General features: G+C 46.2%; 1 protein-coding gene across 2 annotated transcripts; it reads left to right on the forward strand.

Moving 5' to 3' along the window:
• The first annotated feature begins 465 nt into the window (after window positions 1-465).
• NDNF (neuron derived neurotrophic factor) lies at window positions 466-17688 on the forward strand. 2 transcript variants are annotated; one of them, XM_085222823.1, is made up of 4 exons: window positions 466-485; window positions 13433-13621; window positions 14509-14633; window positions 15424-17688. In XM_085222823.1, exons 2-4 carry the CDS (start codon window positions 13434-13436, stop codon window positions 16815-16817), a joined length of 1707 nt encoding a protein of 568 aa, XP_085078949.1. In that variant the 5' UTR covers window positions 466-485; window position 13433; the 3' UTR covers window positions 16818-17688. The 2 variants fall into 2 exon arrangements, with proteins under 2 accessions (XP_085078949.1, XP_085078950.1); XM_085222824.1 differs by lacking the exon at window positions 466-485 and adding an exon at window positions 683-1062 and having other exon boundaries at window positions 15424-17686.
• Window positions 17689-19552: the final 1864 nt, after the last annotated feature.

The following is a 19552-nucleotide window of genomic DNA, read 5'->3' on the forward strand; positions in this document are numbered from 1 at the left end:
TCCGTGCTGGAAGAAGCAGCGCCGATGGCCCTCAGCAGCTCCGGGCAGCTGCGTGTCCGCAGACGGGAGCTCTTCTGGGCTCTTTGCCTTCGCAGAGCGAAGCTGATTGCTGCTTACAGCCGAGGGCAATTTGTGTCCCTTCCCCAGGGCATTGCTGTCAGTTTTGCTCAGCAGTTTTGCTGAGGAAAAGGAGATTTTATTTTATTTTTGCCCTCAAGGTCTCCGGAAGATAGGATGCGGAGTGCTGGGAGGGAACGGGTACTTTCAGGAGAATTGCCGAGCGGCTGCTGTCGGTGATCACTTGTTTAATGCTTGAGGAGCGCTTGACATTTTTATGAGAGATGTGCCAAAAACAGAAACAGAAAGAGGCTGGCTCCCCGATGACAAATGATACTTTCTACCTTTTCCTCGCAGGTAAGGGTAGAAACATCTGTCACTGCCCAAACCCGAGAGCCGCTTCCGAGCGAAACGTGGCGAGGAAGAAGGTGAGGGAGCGCATACGCTACGCGGGGCCGTCCGCAGAGCTGCAGGAGCCGCGATAAGCCCCATCCATTGCCCTCTCCCCGCCGGGACGCCGCAGCCCCCGTTGCCGCCGGGGAGCAGCCCGGACCCATCCCGCAGCATACAGCCACTCCCGCGCCCCCCCTCTCCCCCGAGGGCCGGGGCTCCCGGTACCGCCCCTCGGCCCGGAGCCGCACGGCGGGGCGGGGCGGCCGCGGGGCTCCCCCGCCGCCCGCCCCGGCGGCAGCAGCGAGACACTCCGGGCGCCGCCGGTCCGCGCCCTCCGCGCCCCAAACTTTGCCCTCCGCTCCCCCCTCATCCCTCCGGCTCCGGCACCCCCTTTTAAGTGCTTTTAATTTTTTTTTTCCTTTTTTTTTTTTTTTTTTTTTTTTTTTTCCTCGCAGGAGGGGTGGGAGGGGAAGGGGCTATAAAGCGCGGAGGGACGGGCGGGACGCAGTCCCCGCTGCAGCCCGTCCCCGCCAGAGAGGGGGTTCGCCAAACACCTCCCCCCCTCCCGAAAAAGCCGGGCCCCGAGGGAGCTCCGTGACGGGACGCAGCAAGGTAAGGCACCGGCACCGGCCGCCGGGAGGGTAGGAGTGAGCACAGAGCTCCGGCCCCACTGCCGCCCCTCGGCTCCTCCGGGCTCTCCCGCCCGCTGCCAGCCCGGTGCCGCTGCAGCCCCACCGGGCGGAGCGCATCGGGAGCGCGGCGTTGGAGCGAAAAAGGGAGTTGGAAGGGAACAAAAAAAAGTGAGGATCGAAAAAAGTGAGCGGTGGGATGTAAGATCGAGGATTTGCGTGGATTGTGTTTTTATTTCAGCAGCGCCCAGACAATGGCTACAAAGCGTCGTTTAATCACTTGCAGATACCATTTTGATGCTTCAAACCCCTGAAGCCCGGCGCGGCTCTGTGCTCGCTCCGTGTCCCGCTCCCGCCGCCCGAGCGTCCGCTGCCTCCCCACGAGGGCTTCGTTGTAACACCGCAGGGTATCGCTGCTGTGCGGCGGCCGGGGGAGGGAGCAGTCCCAGCCCGCGTCCCGCTGGCAGGCAGAGCGGGTGGTACTGGGCGAGCGGCGGGGCAGCGCGCTGCCGTTCTGCAGCTGGGCTGCACTGTAGCACCGCTCAGGGCTTCGTGCCTCGGTTTGTGTTAGGCGGAGCCGGCGGAATTATGCGTGTGTAAAAGAAGCGCGAGGTGTGGGGTTGAAGCTTTCCCTACCCCAAGTGATTTGTGTGCTCGCAGGGCCCGGCTGGCTGGAGCATAGCCCGGTTCCCATACGGATAGTGTAGGAGTGTGGGACGTGGGCAGCCTGCACCGTGCTGCAAGGAAGTGGGGAGACAGCTCAGAGAGTCCAGTTTGCCTGCTGGGAACCCACTGCTCCCAGCTTTCAGAAAAATGGCATTTTGCAGCACTCCTCATCAGGAGTCTCTTGTCCTGTGCTGCTGCCACGCAGCAATCAGAGCTGCGGGAGAGGGCTGCACTGCTGGCTCCTGCACCACCAAACTCTAGAGCACGTAGTGGTGTGGTCAGGATTCAAAACTTGTTCCTACTGAAGAACGAGAGAGCTTTTAAAAGCAGATTTTATGTTCTGTTTTCAACATTACCATTCAGAAGTGCAGTTTTGCATGTCCCGCACATACTGTGCGGGTGTATTTGGGATCCCACAGTTGCAGTTCCTCCCATTATTAGCTCCTCACAGGCTGGATCTCGCCAGCCACAGATGAGAAGCCCCTCTTAATTTAAGAGATCTTTGTAAGGCTGCCGATAAAACCTTTCCCACTGCCACCTAGCTGAGCCCTCTCGCTCCCAAAATCCTAGTGGCACCAGGCAGCCGGCAGCCTGTGACAAGCACTGGGTGCTACTGGCCCCTGTCACCCCACACTGTCTCCCCCCCGGAGGTGCCATCGGTCTCGTCATGCCAGGAATGCAGGTCTGGGTGGCAGCAGGCATGATGTGCCGGGCAGTCCTACGCCACGTGGAATCCCAAGCAATTACTTGCCTGAGCGACCCCGCTGAAATTAATAGGGCCTCTTTTTTTAATTGGAGCCGGCTTTGCACTGGGGTCACCATGTTGTGTTGCGGATTGCTCCTTTGGAAGCACAGAGGAGAAGCATTTCACGTTCCTCAGTGTTTATAAATACAATATGGTGTGAGCTGTCAAGCAAGCTGCTCCGAATCACACAACGCCTGCGCCCCGCCGGGCTCCACAGCCTGTGCAAGGCCTCGCTCTTTGCCTGACAATCAGTGCTGCCCTGCACCCTGCTCAGTTCAGCCCGGCCCATTGGCCACAGTTTGTGGGACTCATGCTCTCAGCAGAAAGCTGACCCCAGCCTTGGGGGGGCCTTGGCCCTGGAATGAGGAGATCAGGGCCTCTGTAGTGTGGAGGCTCTGTGGGGCACAGGGGCTGCCTGGCTCCATGGTGTGCCAGGGTTGCCAGTATGACAGGATGAGATGTTTATTAAACTCAGCCCCTGCTTTGTCTTCTGCGATTTATGTTCCGAAAGGCTCGTAATAAACAGTTTATTAAAGAGAAATCCTGATTTATTTCTGCAAGTGGTTACACCTTGAGGTGGTATCAAACGGTTTTGCAGGAGACCGGCTTGTATGCTTCCTCTGGCAGTTTCAAAGATTGCTAGGAAAATAACCCAGAGCCTATGTGGGTTTGGACAAATTCAGCCACAATCAGATGTCAGGGTGCATGGGGCTGTCCTGCAGTGGGGCGGTGAGTTCTTCTGCAGAACATCTGTGCACAGGCACAGGTTATGGTATGGCTTTCAGGGATAGCATGTAGTGTTTGGTCTCGTCTCTGTCTTGAAGTCACTAAACTTTATGTGAATAATAAAACCGTAAGCCCATTACTTCACTATTTTCAGGAGGCTATTTTATGGCCTTCTTCAGTATCTTGCCTCTTTCTAGAGCTGGTTTTATTTTGTGTGCTGGGTATTTGTCTTTTCACTCCCCAACTTTTCCTATTTTCATTTCTGCGGGAGGCAATTTGCTATTCATGCCGACAGACAGCCTCTAGGTGCCAGCTCTCTGTGCTACCCTGCTGCATATTTTCTGCATTCTGGGTCTAATGAGGGCTGCACACCTCTCATTCAGCCCACTCAGACATTCAGCCCATTTCATTAGTGTGGGGCACTATGGAGCTGCTGCCATTCGGCCACTAATAGTTAATGTGACAGCAGGGCTTGGCTCTCTTCTGCTTGATTATAAGCTGTGGAGAAGAAGGGAATGGGGCTCAACAGGAGCACACAGAGAGCCCTAAGTGTGATGTTTCCATCCAGTACAGTGCCTAGTACACCTGGGCATGGCCCTTTGGGATGAAGGGGAAGGAGAAAACCGAGTTATGTCCAAGCGATGCAAATTTTTGGGATATGATTCGAGTTGTGCTGGAGCTCTATCATGGAGAAGTGAGCATTCTCCTGGAGAAAAGGCAAAAGCCCCACAGAAACTGTATCCCCAAACTTTGTTTTGCATTGTGACTGAGAATGCATTGCTTCCATGGCAGAAATCCTTGTTAGGTCCTGCAGTGATCATGTCTGCCCAAGAAAACTGATCCATGGAGTTAATGCTGCTGAGAGAAGCTGGAGGGTGAGGAGAGGTTGTGCCTGAAAACTTCAGTGAGATGTCATTAGGAGAGGAAGCATTTGCCTTTTGATCGAGAAATGGGTCAGGGAAATAAATCTGAACTCCGGGAGAGCATGTCTGAAGGCAGAGATAAATTAAGAAGAACCGGGACAGTAAATATTAAAAACAAGTTTTCTCCTTCAGAATTTATTTTCTGATGTGCAGCATACAGAGACGGCTGCTATGCTGACAAGAGCTGAACGTGAGCACTGAGCTGTGGCAGGGGCTGCCAGAAAATCTGCACGGGTGGCTTTCGGCAGGGCACGGCAGTCTATGTGCAAGATGGCTGATGTTGTGAATCCAGCCTAAAATGTGTTGGTTTTACTGGACTGGTCTGGGGATTGTGCTTATCCTGTGAGTGCTGTGCAAGCAGGCAGCAGGCAAAGCGCTCTGAGTGCCCAGGTCTGCCAGCCCAGAAGGTGTCTGTGCTGTTGGGCTGCTGGAGGGATGCACTCATGGGATGCTCAAGGCATGTGGGGCTGGCTGTTTTTGGGACATGTAGCTGTGTGGCTGTTCTGCCTGTGGGCTAATTAAACAGTGTCATGGGAGACACGTTTGCTGACTGTGTGACAGCTGAGATAAGGAGCCATGGTCCTTGCTGACAGCACCTGGAAGGCGAGAAGCAATAATTTCTCCTTCCCACGTCATTCCCTACTCTGCGGGTCCGGATATGAGTGCCCCTCCATATGACCCCTGTGCACCCACGAGGTGACACACCACAAGAGCTGCACTTCCGCTGCAACTTACAGGGAAAGAGCATTGTGCACCTAATTAAGTGAAGTGCATTGGTACCTGGCTTTTTTTTTTTTTTTTTTTTTTGGTGAAGGAAAGGTAGCTTAGAGGGGTTGTAACTTTATTAGGGTGAGAAGAATGATACTTTGCAGCTTCCTCACTTCTACTCTTTTCAGTACCAAAGCACTTCTCCTGCCACAGAGCCTGGTGATGAGAATTGCGGGTTTGGATTGCAGAGATTGAGCAGAGTGATGTTCTGGCTGCTGCCTGCTTTTAGGGTGCACGGGGAAGCAGAGTTCCTGCTGCTCCTTCTGCTGCTATAGCTGCAGTCAGTTCTCTTTGAGCTTTGCCCCCTGAGTAATATTTAACTTGAATATGATTTGTAGGGCTAATAGGATCTCCTTCTTTGGGGAAGACCCCAGGGGCTCTCTCTGACTGATTTTTTCAGTAATGAAGAATAATCATTTAAAACTTAAACTGTCCTAGGGTGTAGTAGAGTTACCATTTTGCAGGGAAGATTTAATGTCAGTCCATTAAAACTTTTTAAGACCATTAGAGCACAATTGTTGAAATAATATGTCCTGTGAAAAATAAGCAGTTTTTAAGACCCTTTCACACCATGTGAACAAAGCAGAGCTTGAGTTTGAAGTCCTCTAACTTACAGTTTGAACTGAACAAGAATAAACATTTTAAAGCAGGATGCAAACACTCCTTGCAGGCACATGGAGCAGGGCTGCAGGCACAAGGTGGGAGCCGTGCTGCCTTAATTCATGGTGCATGCTCCCATCCTCACTCACTTAAGAAAAAGCATTTGCAAGGCTATAAGAAAATGCCTACAATTAGCACTTTAATTCCAGATGCATTCTATTCCTTCTTTCTCCTATTCTTTCCTGCCAGGCAAGGAGAGACGCTGACCCCAAGAGGGTCTGAGGGCCAGGGTCTGTTTGGACGTCTGCTCACCCGTGGCAGCCTGGCCTACCACGTGCTCCCTGGGCGGCGGTGGGATGAAGGGCCAGCCTTTGGCCTGCCGGCTGCACAAACAGCCTCTGCTGAGCTGGGACGTGGGGCTGAGGCCTGCCTATCAGTAAGCTGTTCCCAAAAGCCTGCATCACGGCTCTGCAGCTGACCCGGGTGGGGCCGTGGTGGTAATGAAGCATGGTGCAGGGATCTCTGGGAGCCAGAGCCCATGATGATGAAGAGCCATCTCTGTCCCATGGGTCCTTAGCCCTTGGAGGTGCTAAATGATGATTATGAGCCATGCCGTGGTGTATGTCTGCTCTTCTTCCTGAGGGGCCCTGCTTCCTCCTGAGCATCGGGTGCCTTTGCTGCTCACATTTGTCCCAGTAATTGATGAGAGAATGGGGAAATCAGGGCTGGTGTCTTCCTGCTTCTCTCTGGGCAGAATTAACCTCACCTGATGGACACTCTATGAACGTTGGACATATAGGGGAAGCAAAGTTCAGGTTTTCTCTGGCATTGTTTGATTGACAGCATAAAGTGACTGCAGGTAGTTGAGTTGGGAGACTCAGAGCTGTTGGCTTCCTGGACCGGCAACTTTCACAATTTCTATAGTTCTGTTGTCCTTCTATAGGAACCTGTCTTTTCATTTTCTTTCTTTCTTTTTCTTTCTTTTTTTTTTTTTTTTTTAATCCTAGTGAAATAAACATCAGCCCCTGAAAGAAGCCAGCAGAGCTGATGAAGCTGTGCCCATGTAGCCATGTGTGAGGTCTGCCAGATCCCATGTCGCGTCATTGTAGAAATACGTCAATACATCAATATCCATCCTCATAGCACTACATTTCATACTTTCCATTTTCAGACATTATACAAATGTTTACACGTTTGCAGCAAGCTTTCCCCAGCTAGGGAAAATTGGACACAGGATGTGAGTGTTGATGTGCTATGTAGCAAGTCCTTGTGAAAGCACCTGAATGGTGCAGCATTCAGGATTTGTACGGTTCTCTTTGCTTGCTTTTAAAGCAGATGATATTAAAAAGGAATTCAGTTTTGGCCAGTAAATTCCACTGGAAAACTTGGATTCTGATGTTATTTAAGGAGCTGGAAATTTTAGGGGTTCAGCACAATCTATGTCACTGCCACTATGGAGTTGCTTTTGCCGTGCCATCACTCTGAGGTGTCTGCCAGCACCACAGATGATCATTGCCTGCTGGGCTTGAGCATCACAGCAGCTGTCCAGCTGTGCTCTCACAGCTGCACTGGGTGTTAGGATAGCTGCTGCAGCTTTTTGTGCCGCCTCAGGTATCTGTAGGGGCAGTTGTTAGCTGTGAACAGTAACAAGGAGTACATGGTGTACCTGAAAATGAGGGTTCCTGAGGAGATCTCACAGGAAAATTGTATTTGTGGAGGTCAGGAGGCTGGCATGAAAACTGGCTGTGGCTCGTAACCGTGTGTACGCGTGTGCTGTACTTCTCGATGCTGAAGAAACTGTGTTTCTAGTGAAAGGAACTGCAAAGCAATGAGTGATTTTTCCCTTTTGTTAATCATCTACCAAAAAGCACAAAGAAAAGAGCACACAAACAATTCCAGTGTCCTCCCCTGACGCTCCAGTCATCCTTGTCCCATGTGGATTTTGGCAGGAGCTGCAGCTTGTAATGTCATTTGGGGCTATTATAGGGAAGCAGTGGGAAACATGGTACCAAACGGCAATGTGCTGGCGTTGGTTGTCATCTGTAATTGTGTGAGTGTGCTCCTCCCCGCTAATCCTCTTGCTGAAATCCATTACGGGGCGGCAGCAGCACCCACGCACAGAGCCCTGCTGTAGGCAGAGGGACTTGGCCTCGGGAAGTGGCTATTGTGTTGTGATTAAAGGGAAGGATTAGATTGGGATTTCCTTGAACAAGGAATTCAGTGCCCCACTTTTATTGCTTGTAATAAGGGGATAGTAATTGCTCTCCATTACAAAACACCTCAGGATCTTGTGATGAAAGATTTGTTGTAGAGCTAGGTGGCATTCAGAGTCAGTTATCTTCAATGGGCTAGAGTCATACAAATTCAAGTTTCTCTGCCCCATCTGATTCCTCCTACTAGGGCTCAAAACCTGCTGAGATGACAGAAAAATTCCCTGAGTTTAGCTTTGAGTCTGGGGCCTAATATTGGTGTTTCATGATGAAAACATTTGCTGTAGTGGTGTCATTCTATGAGAGTGACGTGTGTGGTCCCACTGGAGGACATTCAGCCATACGGGCACATTGGGAGGGCTGGGCAGGTTGAACAGGAGTGGTGCCAGCCACAAGGCCCACTGGTACTAGAGCTATGAGGGGAAGCAAGAGTTGTGTGGGAGCAGGCAGACAGGAGGCCTCAGCCACTAGGGAACAACTGGATGTTGTGCCAGAGGTCTCTAGAACTCCTATTTTGTTCTTGACGCTCACTCATGGGTTGTGTGGAGGGAAGTGGCTGTGAAGGAGAGAAGAGCTGCTTAGTGGGCAGTGGCTGGCAGGAGGAGGGGAACTGCCAGGCCTCTCCTCAGACTGGGATCTCCTGGCCCTGCTGGGTTTTTGAAGCATCCCGCTTCCATGTGCTGCATGACAGAGATTTCAAGCTCGAATCTGTTTCCACTAAAAGTGGAAAAATAAATATGGCTCAGTTTGGAAACAGAATATTCCATGTAAAATTTGATTTTTGATACCATATCTCCCCTAGTATGTTTGCTTTTCAACATGTCTAATTTAAGACAGCTTCACGTCTCACAGTATTCTCCCTTCGGAATTAACCTCTCCCACAAGTTGCGATTCGTCACCACTGTTGTTCATTAAGAGTTGGTGGAAACGTATCCTTAACTTCTTCATACAGCCCTATTTCTGCAGAGCTGAACAGTTTCCTATGCTACTGCCATTTGCTTTACTGCCACAATACTTCAAGTGAAGGTGAACCATGGATTGAATTGGGATTGCAAAGGGTGGTCAGTGAACCCCCAGGTTATCAACAGGTTGGGCCCTAACAGCTTCAGAGGCATCATCACACCATGTCTTTGCATGCTGAGGGATAAGGACACAATGGGGCATATTTCCTCTCAGGGTGGGCAACGGGCTCAGCCCCCTAGGTGAAGTCTGCAGGCACAAGGCTGCAGCCAGCAATGGGCCGCCAGATCGCAGCTTGTTCTTTCTAAAGAAAAACAAACAGACAAAAAAAAAAAAAAAAAAAAAAAAGCAACAAAACTAACAAATGAAAGGCATACCAAACGTTTTCCAGATCCTCTGGGAATCCTGAGTATTAAATGCAGTGCCTTCGCTGCTCCCCTCGGGTCTCCGTTTGAGAAAACAAACTGACATACTTCCAGTAAATACTTAAAATTTTAAAGGCGTTGTTGTTTATCCTTTGCATAATAAATATGATTAATTATATTACAATTGAAATTGGTAGGTGCTTTTAAATTGCCTTGTGTCTGTGATGATAACTCTACATGCCAAGGCACATAATTTGTGTTGTTTATCTCTGGAAATGAAGGGTATAATGACAAAGCTCACAAACTTGCAGTGTTCCTATAATAAGTCAGAGGAGAAGTCTGGCAGTGCACTTTCATTTTCAAAGCTAGACCTGAATCAAGTAAATAAATCTGCAGACTTGTTGTGAGATACAGCGTGGGTAATGCAAACAACCAAAAAAAAAAAAAAAAAAAAAAACCACCCAGAATTTAAAAATAGGGCATAAGGAGGAAAAAAAGTTAACCAACCATATAAGAAAAAGAAATGCAACACAAAGGTACTGTGGCAGATGGTGCCTTGAAATGGTCCTCACTAAATTGCAGTCGTGCATTTTCCATTCTTTCTAATTAAACATTAGGTTTCATTTATTCCAGATGTGTTTGCTTCAAATAAACCCAGATCTCTTGTTTTTTTTTTGTTATTGCCAATTCTTCTTGGGTTCCTGTGATCTGCAGACAGTGGTAAAGGACATGTAGTGGAGATCGTGATGATCTCTCTCCATTCCGGCTTATGGTTGCATTCTTCCTAGATATTCACAATTCTTTGTACAGATGGAGTTAGGTGTGCAGATGTCGTAGGGACCATGCAGAGAGTGAATGAATGGGATGTGGGGAGGGCTGGGAAGCCTTGTTGCTTGAATGTGATGTGTTCAGAAAGGAGGAAATGGGAATTGCTGTGAAATCTCTGATCCAATGTAATGATTTTCATCTTGAGCTTGCAGCTCAAGTTTATAAAATGGCCAGACTGCTGCCTTGATTTATTTGTACTTTCAGAAAGAAAAAGCTCACCTCTGGCAAGGCTGAAGCACTTGAGGCCGTCACATCCCACTCCCAACTCACTGCCTGTGCTTCTGCTCTCCTGATCCTTTTGCGTGACCATGCGTGCCTGTGGCTGTCACCTTGGGCTGGTGGCTGGGGCTGGGGAGGGGGCCAGCGGGAAGGACAGGCCATCAGAGGGCAGTTGTGCACTCTGGAGAAGGCAAGTGATGCTTATTATTCCACTTAGGACTGTTTGCTTTGGCTCGCTCTTAAATTCAGTGATAAACAGCAAGCAAATCCCTCCAGTCAGCGGGAATATATCAATAAAATATTGACTCTGAGTTGAAAAGAAAAGAAGACAAACTTATGAAAAAAGGAAACAAAAGTCATGTGGAAAGTGGCACGGTCTGGAGAATGAAAATCACAAAGCATACTTCACATCATTCGTGTGGTGTTGGAGGGCAGGGTTCTAGCCTCATCCTGTGCATGTGGTTAGAAAATAGGCTTGGGCTGCAAGACACCGAGAAAGCAGAAACGTTTGTGGGAGAGGGATGGGAGAGCACTTGTACATGTGCCCACAGGCACAGTGTGCAAATCTGGGGGGATGCCATGAGAGTGAGCTCAGGGGGGAGCTTGTCCAGGAGGAAACAGAGAGTGACAAATTCTTTTTGCTTTTCTCCTGGTGTTTGGTATGAGTGAACTGTAGGAATTTTAACTTTAAAATTGTGCCAAATTAACCAATGCACTGAAAAAAAGAAAGAAAGAAAATCTGTTTGTTAACTCATGTGAAGAAGTGGTGTGAGGCTGACAAAAGGTTTTTCCAAAACTGCTAGTGAATTTTTAGTGTCTCTTTGCTACTTAGATGTTCCACTTTTAGAAGTGTCATGCATAAAAACTGGGCCTGTTTTAGGCCTGTAAGGTTGGATATGTGAAAATGAAGGCACTCAAAACCGCATTTGCTTGTAAAGTAACAAAGCTTATGAAACATTTATCTTCTATTAACAGTTAACAGCTTTGCAAGCTATTTCACGTATAAAATGGGCTGGTGCTGGCCTGAGTAGAGAGTATGGAACTAACCTTGATGTCTTTTGTTATTTTTAAGCTGAAATGATTTTCCAATTAGATACAGAAATCACAGACAAATCCCTACCTTTCTACTACATCACAGTAGTTCATGGGGACAGAAATGTTGTTTACCAAGGCTTTTAAAGTGGATTAGCTAGTGGAATTATTTAAGAACTGGAGCTTAGCCTGGGTAGTCCTATAATCAAAAGTAGTTTATTTTGGTAATGGTTGCACTGCAGTGGGGTGGGCTACAAGAATATATAATACTGCATTTTCAGGGGGTTCACGCAGAGGACGCTGTCTGTAGAAAGTGTCCATGTTTCTTACCTAACCAAATAATCTGCTGTAGCTATATGATTAAGTTAGAAAGAATTTCTTCACTGTTGGCCAACGATAATACGTGAAAAGTCAATAAACAGCACGGCATAGCACACAGCTCATCCTGCGTCCTGAGAGAAGGGATTTCTGCTGACTTGGGTGCTCGAGTCAGCCAGTATTTTGAGTTAGGATCTTTGCTCCCAAAGGCCAAATGTCATTAGCTGTGATGATAAGCATCAACACTTTGGTCTGAATTCAAGAAAATGCATCTGCTGTTGTCAAAACCTAGGCAAGGATCTGGTTGGGATAAACTTTGACAAACCCTGGAAGAGCCAGTTCATGATTAGATTGCAAGTCGCAGCTCCATATCCTGGGTAAAGCCAGGACACTGAAATAAGCTCTCAAATAATAACAGAACAGCAATTTAAAACCTGTGAGTGGTGGAGATGAAGCATTACACGCCCTGCAAATGGGGAATTGCTGCCACGGAACCTCCCTGCTCTGGGGCCCTGCGTTGCTGTTATGAGGTTATCACTGAATAAATAATGGGGCTGCAGCTCTTTTTGGGTTTTCAGAAGGTAACCGCAGGAGGGAGAAGGAGGTGGACACTGAAACTTCCCTTGGGGACATGCACTCATGTTTTTGTTAAGAGCTTGAAAGGGAAAAATGATTTTACTATGGCTTAAACTACATCATGCCACTTCTCAGTGAGCCCTATATTTACTGTTTTTATGTAAAAGCCTGGAGAAGGGTCATGGTGAGGGAAAGAAAAATCAACAGGAGTTTGTTATGAGGCAGTAATCAGCTTATCCTGCAGTGTAAGGACCAGGGCACGCCCTCACATTTGAAGAAATAAGGAGAAGAAAAGTACAATAAAACTGTTCCCTCCAGCTTAGTGTTTTTATTGTGCTTTTCCCCAAAGCTGGTGGCTAACATGGTTTAGGTAGTGGCCTAACACTCTTTTTCCTAATTTTAGGAATGTAATCATCTAGTGGTTTAAACCCACTGTACTCATACCAGAAATGGGCTACATTTCCCCCCACCCTATACCAGAGCCATTATGTGTGAGATCATCTGCTGTACTGAGAGGAGATTTGCAGTCCATCCTGCTGTATATGTTAGCGTAGTCATTACTGACCTAGTTGTAGACATAATAATGAAAGGCTGAGATTATGAATTATTATGCCTAATTTGTAAGGGATTCACTGCTTTTGTGTTTTGCAATTCCCATCAGGGTTGAGGATTAAGGCCTGCTGAATTGCATGTTAATACCAATGTGCTTCAAATATATGCGGGCTTATATCACATATTTTCCTAATTCACTATTTTCATAAACAGCAATTTCACTGGAAATATTTACTTTTCAAAGACCTGTTGGAAGCCCTACCAAACTCTGCTGAGCAAAGTGAGCTTGTTGTACCCTCTATCTGCTCTGATCCCACATCCAGCAAGCTCTCCTAATGGCAGAACACCAAACTGTAGCTCTACCAAAAGATATGCAAGGCTTTTGCTCTTTGTTAAAGGGAAGGAGATATACCAATTTCAAACCATCATGTGGGCTTGCTTTCAATTACAGCTTGAGATGAAAACATCTTATTTACATACTTCATCCAAATGCTCTGACAGTGCAAGCTTGGTCCTAACAACACATATTCCCTGTGCTTGCGTAGTGATACTGTGAAAGTTCCTATAAAACATAGAGGGCATGCAACATCATTGTGTGTATGCATGAGCTTCGGTGGCAGACTAAGCCTTTCAAAATCATTTCTCTTAGTTGCCTCCTGCAACTGAGGGTTTGCAGAAGGCTTTACTAAGCTCCTTGGCAGGCTTAAATCAATGTGTAGGATCTACATGAGTTGGCAACTTGCTGAGTTTGTGATCAAATAGGTCACTACTAGACCTCGTTCGTGCCTTGCTGCAGTCTCTTGAGCAGCTCCTGTTGTGTGCATGCTCAGTCCTCACCAATCTGGAATCCCTGTCATTCCTGCAGGATGCTCCTGCTCCACTGCCCGCTACTCTTGCTGCTGCTGCCACTCAGCTCCAGGATGCAGAAGCTGCCTACCAGAGATGAGGAGCTCTTCCAGATGCAGATCCGGGACAAGGCGTTTTTTCATGATTCATCAGTCATCCCAGATGGAGCTGAAATTAGCAGCTACCTCTTTCGAGACACACCTAAAAGGTATTTCTGCCCAGTTTAAGTGAGGACATTGATCTTGGAAAGCAGCAGCTTTATTTGTTGTTTTGAATCAAAGCTGGATCTGAGTAAGAGAAATGCAAATGCCAGCACTTTGTCTTGTGAAGTAAGTAACTATGCAAGCTCCATCCCAGTCTGGTCTCCCAGCTGAAGGTCCACGCAGTTTGTGTGATTTCTGCTACAATGCCAGAGCCCCCGCAGAGCACAGAAGTTCCCTGAAGCAGGATCACTAACCATGTCTGCAGGAAAAGGGAGGGGAAGGAAAAACTGCAGGCTGACACCGCCATACTTATTTCTCTTTTTTATTTCATAGTGTGCTTTAAAGAAGCAGCTCAAGCCAGTCTGGCCTGATGGCCCACTTTCAAAATACTGAAGTTAGGTAGGAGAAGGAACTGAGTCAAAGAATTTAGGGAAGAGCAGCATTGCCACCATCCTCCATGAGTACGTGTATGTATGTGCTTCTAGGGCCTTCATCTGGACACACTGAAAAGCATGTCCTGCTTTGAAAAGCATAAACCTAAATCCCAGGAAAGGCCCTGTTTCCCTCATTTGTACTTTTGTGACAATTTTGTGACCATTTATACTGTCTGTGGTTAGTGTAGGGGCAAAAGGTGAAGCTGATGGAGGGGAAGGCAGGTGGCCAAAAACTCCTGTGCTATGATGTCTTGGCAACACTGTGCAGATGGAGGTTTTAGCCCCTCATCTCCTTAGCTCATGCCAACTAGCCTTCCAGCATTTCCTCTTATTGCCTGTAAGTTACATTTTTGTCTCTGCTGCCCTGGTACAGTCAACCATAATAATGTAAAGTCAGTCCCTGACAGTTGGTGCCAATACAATTTATTGATGCTGAGGGTCTGTTAATCTTCCTCTAGGTACTTTTTTGTGGTGGAAGAGGACAACACACCTCTAGCAGTAACAGTGACACCCTGTGATGCTCCCCTGGAGTGGAAACTGAGTGTGCAGGAGCTCCCAGAGGAAGCCAGTGGAGAAGGTTCAGGTAACTACTCATCCAAGGCTTTCCTTACCCCTCCAGCTTTTGTTTTTCTCCTGGATTCAAAGCTCCTCAAGCCAATGTCAACACAGTGCTGAGTCTCTCAGCAGGCCCATTGCTATGACCTTCGGATCTTCAGCGCTAGTCCTGCCTTAGTGCACAAAAGTGGCAGTAGGTAGCAACGTAAGAAGGAAAAGAGATGTAAAAAGTGAAAACAAAACCTGAAGTGAATAGGAGAGGCAAGATTTGCCTTCCTGTATGGCTCAGTTGGCCCCTTTGTGAGCCCATCTATTGACAAGGAACTTATTTGGAGACAGCAATATAATTCCTGCTCAGGAGAGGAACAGTCTCTGACTCCCAGAGATTTTCACACAAGTTCCAGATGTCTTCTACGCTGGACTGGGGGATAGTCACATTTGGCCCTCACTGTACTTAGGCAGGCAGCTTTAGAGTGACTCATAGGGCCAAATGTGAGGACCCAAGCCCGAAAACAGGGAGCAGAGTCGGTTTCTCTGGGAGCAGTATGGCATATCCAATCTAGGTGTTTGGCGTAGTCTGGTGGAGAGTATAGCTGCCATCTGCAAGATGCTGATAACCAGTGGGTCAGGTGTGGTTTCTATTGCCTTTGTTAACCTGAGTGCCAAACCCTGCTTTATTTGACAGAACTATGGGTAATACCTTCCTAAGAAGGTAAAACCTTTCTTTTTTCATCTCACGTTTGCATTTTATGTAGAAGTAGTTTTCTCATATTCTTGGATCATGTATGTACAAATTTTTTTCTTTGCTTATAATTTAGGTGAACCCGAACCTCTTGAGCAACAGAAACAGCAGATTACTAATGAAGAAGGTACAGAGCTGTTCTCTTACAAAGGCAACGATGTTGAGTATTTTGTGTCCTCTAGTTCTCCTTCTGGTTTGTACCAACTAGATTTGCTGTCAACAGAAAAGGATACACATTTTAAAGTGTATGCAACTACTACTCCAGAATCTGACCAACCTTACCCCGAATTACCTTATGATCCAAGAATTGATGTTACTTCTCTGGGACGTACGACAATAACTCTGGCATGGAAGCCAAGTCCCACGGCCTCATTGCTGAAACAGCCAATTCAGTATTGCATAGTCATCAATAAAGAGCACAATTTCAAAAGCCTCTGTGCTGTTGAAGCCAAGCTTAGTTCTGACGATGCCTTCATGATGGCTCCAAAACCAGGTCTGGATTTCAGTCCATTTGACTTCGCCCATTTTGGCTTCCCCTCAGACAACAATTCTGGCAAAGAACGTGGTTTCCTAAAATCACCATCAAAATTTGGGCGCCAAACTTCCTCAAAGCCAAGAGTTGATCTGCATAAAGTTTGTATTGGGAACAAGAACATCTTCACAGTGTCTGACCTGAAGCCCGACACACAATACTACTTTGACATGTTTGCAGTAAACACTAACACGAACCTGAGCACCGCATATGTTGGCACCTTTGCCAGAACAAAGGAGGAGGCCAAGCAGAAAACAGTTGAGCTGAAGGATGGCAAAGTTACAGATGTGTTCATCAAGAGGAAGGGAGCCAAATTTCTGCGGTTTGCTCCTGTTTCATCTCATCAGAAGGTCACCTTTTCTGTTCATTCGTGCTTAGATGCTGTTCAGATCCAAGTTAGAAGAGATGGCAAACTACTCTTGTCTCAAAACGTGGAAGGAGTACGGCAGTTCCAGCTGCGAGGGAAAGCAAAAGCTAAGTATCTAATTAGGCTGAAAGGGAACAAAAAAGGTGCTTCTATACTGAAGATTCTGGCAACGACAAGGCCAAACAAGCAGTTATTTCCTTCTCTTCCTGAAGATACAAGAATCAAAGCTTTTGACAAACTCCGCACGTGTTCTTCAGTCACAGTGGCATGGCTTGGCACACAGGAGAGAAACAAATTCTGCATCTACAAAAAGGAGGTGGATGACAACTACAATGAGGAGCAGAAGAAAAGAGAACAGAACCAGTGCTTGGGTCCAGATACAAGGAAGAAATCAGAAAAAGTTCTCTGTAAATACTTTCACAGCCAGAATATACAGAAAGCAGTTACCACAGAGACAATTCGGGGCATGCAGTCTGGCAAGTCCTACTTGCTGGATGTGTACGTCATTGGGCATGGGGGGCACTCTGTCAAATACCAGAGCAAATTGGTGAAAACGAGGAAGTTCTGTTAGTGCACCTGTAAATAGAGATATATGGAACTCCATTCTGAACATTATCCTACTTCCCAGTATACAGTTTGACTACTTGCACAGCTGAGAAGTTGTGGCCTGTATTTGTACTGTGTAGAAAAGATATCAACTTGTATATTTATGTTTACATAAATGATTGTTTGGAGGAACTGAGGCCGGTGCTCTCTGGCAGCATCTGACAGCTGTACTATCATGTGTCTGGTGAACCACATTCAATGCTCAGTAGACGTCTGAGGCAGCAGTGGACCTTGCAGGAACTGACACTCCTTTGCTTCCACATTGCATGAACTGCTTCTAAATTATTTTATACTTATAAGTCTGAGATAAATCATTCATCCACCTTGTTACTCACACACAAAACAAACAGGAATACACCCTTTCTCTGAGTGTAGATGGTAGAATTTCTGTAAATTATTTTATAGAGTCTTGTTTTAAATGTTTATGTTTCTATGATTGTAAACTATTAAAATCTTTCCCCATTAAAATACAGATCTAAACTAAATATTAACTGAACTGCACATGAATCAATTTCATTGCTAATGTAAATTCTTACCTAGCTGATTTTTGCATTTAAATACTGTATGTATTTCATGTACAAAATTGCCATAACGTTATATTCCTGTACAGAAAATTAAAAAAATATTAGATTATATATTGTTTCTTTTTTCTTGAAGTTTTAAGGGAGAAATCAGAGTTAGAGACAGAAGAGACAGGCTGCAACTTGAACTGAATGCAGTTAGCACACACTTATTTTTTATTGTTCTTCATCTCTTGGAGCAAGGTGGCCAAAGTCCAGGAGAAGGAATTACTGATGGTACAGAGAGAGAGGTTAAAATCTATAAGGGAGCCATTGGAAGAGGGGCATTTGTGACAAGCTCTGCGTTTGCTCTAATAGGAGCACTAGAGGATCAGGAAGAATTTTGTCCCAGATAAAAAAAAGGGTCCCGCTTTGTCATGGTTGCAAATACTTCTGATGTATAGCGTTCCTTAGAAGTTCACAGTCTGAGTTAGAGCAAGCATACAATTCAAACAAATAACTCACCAGAGAGCCAGACGTTATTTTTGTTAGATTATCATTGAAAACATTTGCTTTTTAAATGCTGCTGATTTTGACCACAGCAATTGTAAATGGAGAGAATTTTTTTCCATTGACAAGAATGGTAGTGCTAAGAAAAAAAAAGAGTAATTTAAAACGCAGTTATTTCCATTGTGTAGATTTCTTTAAGATATTAAGAGTCTGGATCTCATCTTTTCTAAATTTTCTTATTTCTTTGTTTTTCCACGTGTCACCTTCACTGACTCAGAAACTTGCATAGAGCTGCTTAATGGGAAACACACTTCTCAGAAGCAGCTAGAGCAACCCTGTTTCAAGTGGCCAAGAGCAGGATACACACTGCATCACTCCTGATACTGTAGTGTGGTTCAGGGCCTCAGGTCGGGTAACCAAGACTTTTTTTCTCGGACTCATTTATACATCAATGCAAACTGCAGGGTGCAGGCAGTGAATGTTGAGTCTCTTCCTTAGGTGTCTGTCAGATTCCTGGTGTTTATAGTCCTCTTGGGAATCCGATAATACACTTAAAGAAACTGGGGAATGAGGAAGAAAATCAAAGAGAAACAGGCCAAAACCTGCAGAAAGCAGATCCCTGCTCACCGGGGAGTCAAAAGCTCGATCCCTGTAGAGATGCTCTCCTGTTTCCTCTGGCTTCTTAGTGCTGAGCTCTTCGAGGTTTCCCTTCTGCTACCCCCAGCAATTTCAATCTGCAGACTGAGAGGCAGCAGCAAGGTTTCGTGGCTGTACAAGCTCCTGCCTCATTCCATACATAGAGTTTGTTGTTGCAATTCTTGAAGATGCAAATGCTCTGTTATAAAGTCTGACAAGAGAAAAGCTGTTGTGTTTGATTATATAGTAAACCTAATAATTGAAATTTAGATTTTCCTGGAGACGATCCCTCCTCCTCATTTAAAAACGTCTGTGATCTCCTAAGCTGGATGACTTTGGTAACACAGGGTAAACCTGCTGGATTATGATAACAGGGCACAGGTGAGCAGTCACTACAGGTAGGAATCCCTCAAGGACCAGTCTGATACCAGTATTGACTCAGTGGCTGCAAAGGATATGTATTTCCCACCTTTCACTACCCAAAAAGCCACTGAATCCTGCAGGTAAAGGCGACCCTCACACTTCTGTAAGCTTTACGTTAGTGCCATTATTTATTTGTTCGTTTATTTATTTATTTATGTCAAGGAATGGTACTCCTTCCATTGATATGTTACAGTATTCACTTAAAAATGTGCATTTTGCAGCTATTCTAGCTCCATTTGTTCTGTTTTCCCATGTTTCTCTGTTGGTTATTCATCCAGTTTGCTTGGCTTTTCTGCCTTCAGTCACTTCTGTTCACATTAGGTAAAAAAAAAATGAAAAAATTCCCCAAAATACATTCATCTCCTATATCTGAATGCTACATTTTTAAAGAAAAATGTCACCATATTTAGCTTTTCTCCCATTGGAATTCTTTTCCCTTTCTAGCTTTATTTTTTCTGGATGAAACGGAGATCATACTAGTATCACATTTACTGATCATCCCATTATTATTCAGGTCTTAATGAAGTCAGTTGGATCTGAGAGAGGCCTGAGGGATGCAGTTCTTTTAGAGGGTGGAATGGAAGGACATCAGAATCTGTATGGAAAAAACAACCACTACCCTTAAGCAGGA

This window comes from Meleagris gallopavo, chromosome 4 (genome assembly GCF_905368555.1).
Source record: "Meleagris gallopavo chromosome 4, MGAL_WU_HG_1.1, whole genome shotgun sequence".
NCBI lineage: Eukaryota > Metazoa > Chordata > Aves > Galliformes > Phasianidae > Meleagris > Meleagris gallopavo.